The 7748-nt window shown below is 44.6% G+C and overlaps 1 protein-coding gene across 1 annotated transcript in view; it reads right to left on the reverse strand.

Moving 5' to 3' along the window:
• Nucleotides 1–7748, reverse strand: part of RAPGEF5 (Rap guanine nucleotide exchange factor 5) — a 145398-nt gene that overhangs the window by 60275 nt on the left and 77375 nt on the right. Inside the window, exon 10 of the mRNA XM_031554045.1 lies at nucleotides 7–28. Within this exon, the coding sequence (XP_031409905.1) occupies nucleotides 7–28 (22 nt within the window). The remainder of the gene's footprint in view (nucleotides 1–6; nucleotides 29–7748) is intronic.

The following is a 7748-nucleotide window of genomic DNA, read 5'->3' on the forward strand; positions in this document are numbered from 1 at the left end:
CGCGGCCGCCTCCATCGTCCGCTTGCTGCTAGACAGACAGACAGACAGTCGTCAGTAGCCGCTCCGCGAGCAGTTCCCGGCCCCAGCTTCAGCCCCAGCCCAGGGTAACGCTCAACGATAAGTCTGAACGCGGCCAGCGCTCCCCAGAGCTCCGCCGACAGCTTACGGCTGATGTGCGTTCTATAGAGCTCCGCTTCCGCACTTCAACAAAGGCAGTAAGCCGTTGGGGCAGGCACGCAATGAAAGCATCCGTGGAAATGTTTTGTGCATAGATTTCCCTTCCCTTGCGACAACTTTTGAACTCGGGCAGCACGGCGGCACAGAGAGCGGAGCGCGGCGGCAGCCTCCGGGTGAGCCCGAGCTGCGCTGCGGAGCGCGGCCGTGCCGGCACATCCCGCAACCCGAGCGCTGCCGCAGCGCAGGAGCCGAGCTCCGGGACAGGCTGTGTCTGCGCCCCGGCTCTGCCCTGCTTTAGTCTGAGCGTTCAGCGTGTCAGACAAACATGTCGATTCTTTGATTTCTGCCAAGAGCCGGTCGGTCTGACTGCTGGCATGCTCCGAGACGCAGCCCTGCCCTGGACAAGTTTTCTCTCTCTGCAAACAACGTGTAGGATTGATCTGTGAAATATCTGCAAGGGCGGACATGAGGGTACCGCACCACTTAACATCAAATGCTCACTGTAAGGCTCCCAAAGGACATCAGCGAGGAGCCACTCTGCAAGAATACTGAAGCATAACTGCAATCTTCTGTCTCACAGCCACGGGTTGGTGCTGCCTGCATGTACAGAAAGCTGCGCTGAGAGAAGCAGCAGAAGAGAAAAAGCCCACGAGCAAGAACCAGGCACAGCATTACCACTACTCAGTAGCAGGGAAGTTTATACACATGCATCCACTTCTCTGACTGTTCTCTGGCATCCTTCGAGCCCTGATACTCATTTCCCTGTACTCACTAACACTGCGAGCTGCAGCATGAACGGGGCGTGCGTGTGCTTACACATCTATTTCACACAGATGGAAATGGCCTTTAAGCTCAACAATAGACATGACGTATGTGAGCAGTGAGCGAGCACAGAGCACCACGAGAGAGAAAGCTGTGCTGTACTGAGCAGTGTCTGTTCCAGAGGACAGCGCTCCTGCTACAGCATCCCACAGGCAGCATCACGCCCAAAAAGCCTTTGGATAACTGTATGCAAATTGACTGTGTGCAGCACCCCAGTGGGAAAGATTCTCACACAGCACTTCTTTTTGTCCTTGCCATTTTCATCAATTGTCAGGGAAGAGTAACAAACAACCCACTGTATCAGGAATCATTATTTCCACAAAATAGTGGGGAGGAGCAGAGAATTTCTTCATTTCGCTCTCCTCCGTTGTAAATACTTTCACTCGAGGAGAACAATTATTGCTTCATTACAATCCCACTTATGTACAACATAAGTCTGTGTTCAGCCAGACCCTTTAATCACACCACAGGCAACAATTAACCTGCACAAAGAAAAACCCAGAGACAAGTGCTGTGGATTCTCCCACTATTCACAAGTTCTGATTTCACGACAGATATTATTCTAAAACAACACAAAGGCATGCTCCATTTCTTGGAATCCTGAACAGTCTGTGAAATAATTAATCTCTCTGGCAGCCAGCTGGGCTGCTCTCAGTGCACTCCATCCAGCGGTGGATGAGGACGGGGCCCCCAGGTGACAGCAGCATGCGCTGAGGAGCAGAGCAGCACCCAGCTGAGCCCTACAAGTCAGCATGCTGACTCCAGTGACATTTCCACCACGCTGACAATGAACGAGACCTCCCAGCACTTGTTCAGACCATTACACAGCTCTCACTAGGGTACCCTGCAGAAACCACACGCAGCTCAGCGCTGCCACTGCTCCCACCACATCAACAGAACAGTATCTCACGCTCAGGTGGTGATGTTGCCCCTCAGCCTGCAGCTCCCTGTGCTGCCTGCTTGACCCTTTCCTTTGGATTTGTGCACTTGCAGGGGCACAACAATATCCATATATGGCCTCGAGCAAACCACTTGCCCAGACTCTCCATGCCTCAGCTGCTTCTTCAAAAGCATCGCTCACTCCCACGCTACACAAGTGCTAAGAATGTTTATTCCACGTTTATTACGGCTTTTAATGAATCCTCTCATCTCCTGATAGCTGATCACGGCACTATCAACCTCTATGCCATTTCCCAGCAGGCGTTCCAAGCCAGCAGCATGGCCCTCTGTACGTGGCAGCCTTTTTGAACAATATTATGGTCAAGTTTCCACTGCTCCCATCTATCTTTCTCCTACCGAGATAAGCTATTTATCTCCCAAGCAGTATATTTTAACAGCAGACAAGCACTGCCTTTTTTTTTTAGCGTGAAAGTAGGCCTGGGGTGGTATAAATATTTATATGCTTACTGGAACGAAACATGGAGCTCCTTGCTTAGCGGGCCTTAACTTGTGTAGGTAATGCTTCACATGAGCAGGAATATGCCCATCTGAGTTACTGCTGGAGCAGAAGGACACAGAGGTATCTGTGCTAGTGCTGCACATAGCCCCGGTGTGTCAGCTTTGTTATAGAAGACAGCTGCGATCATAGAATACCACGAGTTGGAAGGAACCCATAAGGATAAAGTCCAGCTCCTGGCTCCACACCGCACTACCCAAAACTCAAACTATATGTCTGAGGACATTGTCCAGATGCTCCTTGAACACTGTTGGCTTGGGGCTGTGCCCACTGCCCTGGGCAACCTGTTCCATACCTACTGCCCTCTGGTGCAGAACCTTTTCCTAACCCCCAACCTGACCCTGTCCTGTTGCACTTGGTTTCTGCACTTTCTGCAACTGGCATGAAAGAACTCAACTTCCAGCCAAAGCAGCCAATAAATCTGATATCAGCCAGAGACATTTCCATGTCACTTGAATTCCTCAGTTTGGATCTAATTGAACTAACTGAAATGGGAACAGCACACAGAACGTGCTGCCTGCTAGCTGCTGGAAACATCCACAGCTAGAAACGGAGCTGAAAAGCTCTGTGTGACCCAGAACTCTTGGCAGCCCATTTCTTCCTAAAAAGAACAGTGCTCTGCAAAGGATATGGAATACTCAGAAGACTGTTTCTTTATCTTTCCCAGGACAGGTTATCTGTACATTGCTATAGCCGTCAGTGAAGCACCTGTAATGTTGAAACACCACTAGCTAGCAATGCACTTCCCAATGACAGAACTTTTCTTTATGCTTTCTTTCCAAAAAAGGGAGCTAGAGCTACCCTGATACAGACAGGCTCTCTCGTTACTGATCTCAGTGGGTAAAGTAACACAAAAATTAAGAGAGAAGCTGAATAAAGGCCATCTACAGAGCACCAAAAAGCCAGCTCGCATACCATTTTCTTGCTGCAAACAACTGAGCAAAGGCAAAGAGGAGAATCCTTGAGCAACACGCAACAAAGCAAATCTTCTAGAGACTATCTACTTCAAAATCACATTAAATAACAAGGAAATTGCCTTGTCTAGGAGCTATGGAGTGCAAGAACAATTTTTTTGTTCATAGCACAATTTGGTAAAACTGACTCAACACAATCAGACAGTGTTGATCACATCTGCCTCTGTTTTGTGTTGATGTGGGTGCCAGGGCATGTCCTTGTGCAATGGGGAAAACAGACAGAGGATTCCCAGGGCCGTTAGTGTCCCAAAGAGTGGATCCCCTGCCCCGCTCAGGGAACCCACAGAGCATCTCTGCATCCAAATCTGTGGGTATAAGTAAATATTTCTCTGTAAGAAGTGTGAAATTCAAAGCAGGAGGCTGGAAGGCACTTGGAAACACAAGGGTAAAGGAGGGTCCACTGACGTGCAGGGAAGCTGCTCCAGTAGGTGGAAAAGTAGGACAAAAGACACCAAGTAACAAGATCTTCATTGCAGAAATCTGATTGTTTTCTTGAACAGATATATTTTTGCTTGGATGTTGCATGGATTTTTATGAAGATGGCAAAAAAAAGCCACAAAGACTGTCCCCAGAGGGATTTTAAATCCCACTTCAGAAGTACAAGGGTATAGAAGCTTTTTAGAGAAACTACTGTCAGATATTTTTTAACATAGCAAAACAGTGTTTACATCTAACCTTATTCTTAGCAGCTTCTCAACCACATTGGCTCTATTTTTCATTAAAAACTGAGGCAGACACCTTTTGGAACAAGCAGATAAGATTTGACAAGCTCACACACAACCAAAGATGAATGTTCACAATGTGAGGTGTTTACAAATGCTAGTAGTAGACAATGAGATTAATCCTAGCTACAAAATACATATTTGTATTACACATGTGGCAGAAAGCAGGAAAAGTAAAGCATCCTATTAGCAGCTTTCCTTATAAGTGACAGCATCTATCAAAGATTAAAGATGATTACTTGCTTATGTTTTTACTTGGAATCTGTAAGCAGATTTAGATTTCAAGTCACCTACGTACAGATACCCATACCAAAAAATGGCCCTGTTCTTTACAGGATATCCCTTGTTTTTTGACAAGAAACTGGAAATGAACACATCATAATTAAAGTGCAGACTGACTGCAGTATCTCTGATCTCTGCGGATAATACATCTCAGAATGTGTTGCCATATTTCACTGAGTTTTGAGAGAGACCAATATCTACATTAACAGGCTCGAGTCACTTTCAACTGCAGCAGGAGAAAAGCATTTCAAAGTCACCAGCACAGCTGACCTGAGCTATGGAAGGAGACTGGTAAATATTCTTTTATTCTATGAAGAGAGAAATAAAAAAAATGTTATTATTCTACCTTGACTTACAATATTGTAGCACAAAACATTTTAAATGGGACTGCCTATTTTGTAGTCAGTTGCATGACCACCAGTTTTTCCAAATTTCAAGGGAAAAATTACTTTACTGAGCAGCAGGATGATCAAAAGCAGCTTTTCTTATGGCAATTTTTAAGAATAATAAGAATAATAAGAATAAAAAAAATGCTCTCAAAAGGTTACGCTATTTTATTTCACCATAAAGCATAGCCTGTAGAACATTTTATTATTTTTCTCATCTCATGAATTTTTCTCCATTCTTCTTGGTACTCAGATATTTCTATTTCTCTGTCGACCATTTAAATCTACTTGTATAACTATGTGCTAATCCAGAGAATACTGGGAGAAACAGATATCCACTAATGAAAAATTCGAACGGCTTATGCAGTAATTTCATTTTGTCTCTCAGTGACTTCTGACCAGTCTCTAAAATTACAAAACACTTGGAATTATTCAACTGCCATCTCCAAAGGGAATGCAGGGACCACACCAAAACTTCCCTGTGTCTCACGCTGTGCTCCCTGTCTCAGCGATGCACAGCAAAGAACCCCAGCTATGCTGATCAGAACCTGCTCTGAATAAGTTCACTTTGCACATGGTGCTAAAACAAGCACGAGCCACATCTTGACCAAAAAAATCAAAATCTTTTGGATTATTACATCTAGTAATGCACAGAAAAAGGCCCTTTTGCAAAAATTGCTGGTGCTATCATCTGCATACTGAGTGGCTACTGCAAAGGCAACGTTAATAACAAGTTACCCTTGTAGAGGGGTCAAATGGATAGTGCTGGTAAGACAGAGATGACAGACAACAGGCATCAGGGAAAAGATTAATATCCCTACACAGTCATACATCAAGGAACTCAATTTTTGCCTGTAATCCCAAAACTGCTGAGAGTAGGATTATTTCTGCTTTCCCTATTACTAAGAAGAAAGAAACCACTCATGGGAACAGGGCACTGCTAAACGCAGTCCTCGTGTGAGTAGAAGGCAAAAGAAACCTCAGAAACATATCTTCCTGAGCTACAGCAGTGATCCCACTGCAGGCAAAACTGGGGCTTCATCAAGCAGATCACTTAAAAAAGTAAAAAATCTGTATAGTTCAGGAAAGACAAAAGGAAAAAGAGGAGAGCCTTCCACTGTGTTCCACAGCAGGTTAGTGACAAGGAATGGCCCAAGGCCAGTCCCCTGACTGAACCCCCATTACCTCCAACTACTGCCATTTAAAAACATCCTTATGGATCGGAGGTCAATGAAAGGAAGCAAAATGTCTAACGTAGGGAAAAAAGCGCACTTTCTAAAATAACATAAAAGAAAGCATTACTGGTGTCACAACCACCAAAGTAATGACTTCATAGCCTTAGCCCTCCACACCTCCTTGTTGGATAATGACAAATGTCTTTTCGAGACTACTGAAGGCTGTGTGTTTCGTTTTCCCGTCTTTGAGCACACACTCTTCACAGCTCTTTGGAGATAATTCTGACAGCCTGACAGAGTGCTGCCACCTTGGCAAGGACAACTCAGGAGTCCTTCCCTCTGAAACCACACAAAAGCTGAGGAGAAAAGGAGGGGGGATTGTAAGAGACAAAAGACATGAGGACAACATTAATATTATTATCATTCTCTCACAGCTGGCAGGGCAGCACTTATTTCAAAAACATGAGGATATGGAAGAACTGGAGGAGCAGGAGTACAAACAAACAAACAAACAAAAAAAAAACCAACCTGAAACAAGGCAGGATAAATTAATGTGACTGTAGAACAAAAGGGGCAGGTGCTAACTATCTCTTTCAGTTGCCGTGGGATTAGCGCAGCAGTGCATGGAGCTGGAAGGAGATTTTTCAACACAACTTCTTTTTCCGTTTGAAAATATCTGGATTCCTGAGAACTGACCCTCTGCCAGGACACATCAAGCAAAGGAAAGCCAAGCTGTCAGGCTCTTCGCACTCCCCAAGCTGCCAGGGCCTGAGGGGTCCCTCACCTGGGCATCCAAGTCCCTGAGCCTTCAGAATAGGTGGCTAGAGAACTAAGTCTGTACTTCTGCTCTCATTTTCAACTGTATTGTTTTCACCTGAATCAGAACTTTCTCCTCTGAAGAATTAAGACTTCCTACAGGACAAAAAAAGCCTACAGCCAGATGCAAGTATTTGTCTTGCACATAAAGCACCAGTTCAACCCACCAATTGCTGACAGGAGCATCTTTCAGTGATGTAGTGACAGAGGATCAAGCCTTAGCTCAGTGAAATTCATGAAGGAAATAACAGGATGACTACAGGACGTCTTAGTTAGGAAGTGAGGAAGACTGCAGACTTTATCCAGATACTCCAAGACTGCCAACACAAACTGCTACTGCCATACACATAAGGGAAAATAAAAACAAAGGTGATTTATACACAGAAGCTCTACTTGAGAATAATCTTGACAACATAAGTGTTAAATTCTAGAAATTACTGGAATACAAGGGGACAAATTGATTAACATCTGAAAGAGCTGAAACTCAGCTTCCAAGGCAGCATGCACTCAGCTCTCCCAAAGCCATGAAAACTGCAGAAGATAACTCACTAACATTAGTTGGTTTAATTTATTAACATAGACAAATATTCACCTTGGTAAGGACACGTGCAAAGGCTTTACAACCTCTATAACGAACATAGCAATAAATAAAGTCTCCTGAACGAAAGGAAGAGAGACAGCAGTAAATATATGACACTGTCAGCCTTATGTTGTTCTAATCACCTACGTTGGGCACCTACAGATTTTTAGTCAAACAGACATGGCTGTTAGTCTTTTTTTTTTTCTCTCCCTTTCACTCCAACTTATGCACAGTGTGAAATAAAATATTATTTGTAAAAACTGATTTATCCTGTCACTGTCTGCCAGGGAAACCTTTGTCTCCTGCCCTAGGTCTGTAGCACCTCTGAATGCTGACACTGCCATTCTAGTACAAAAAA

Source organism: Meleagris gallopavo, chromosome 6, assembly GCF_000146605.3.
Source record: "Meleagris gallopavo isolate NT-WF06-2002-E0010 breed Aviagen turkey brand Nicholas breeding stock chromosome 6, Turkey_5.1, whole genome shotgun sequence".
NCBI lineage: Eukaryota > Metazoa > Chordata > Aves > Galliformes > Phasianidae > Meleagris > Meleagris gallopavo.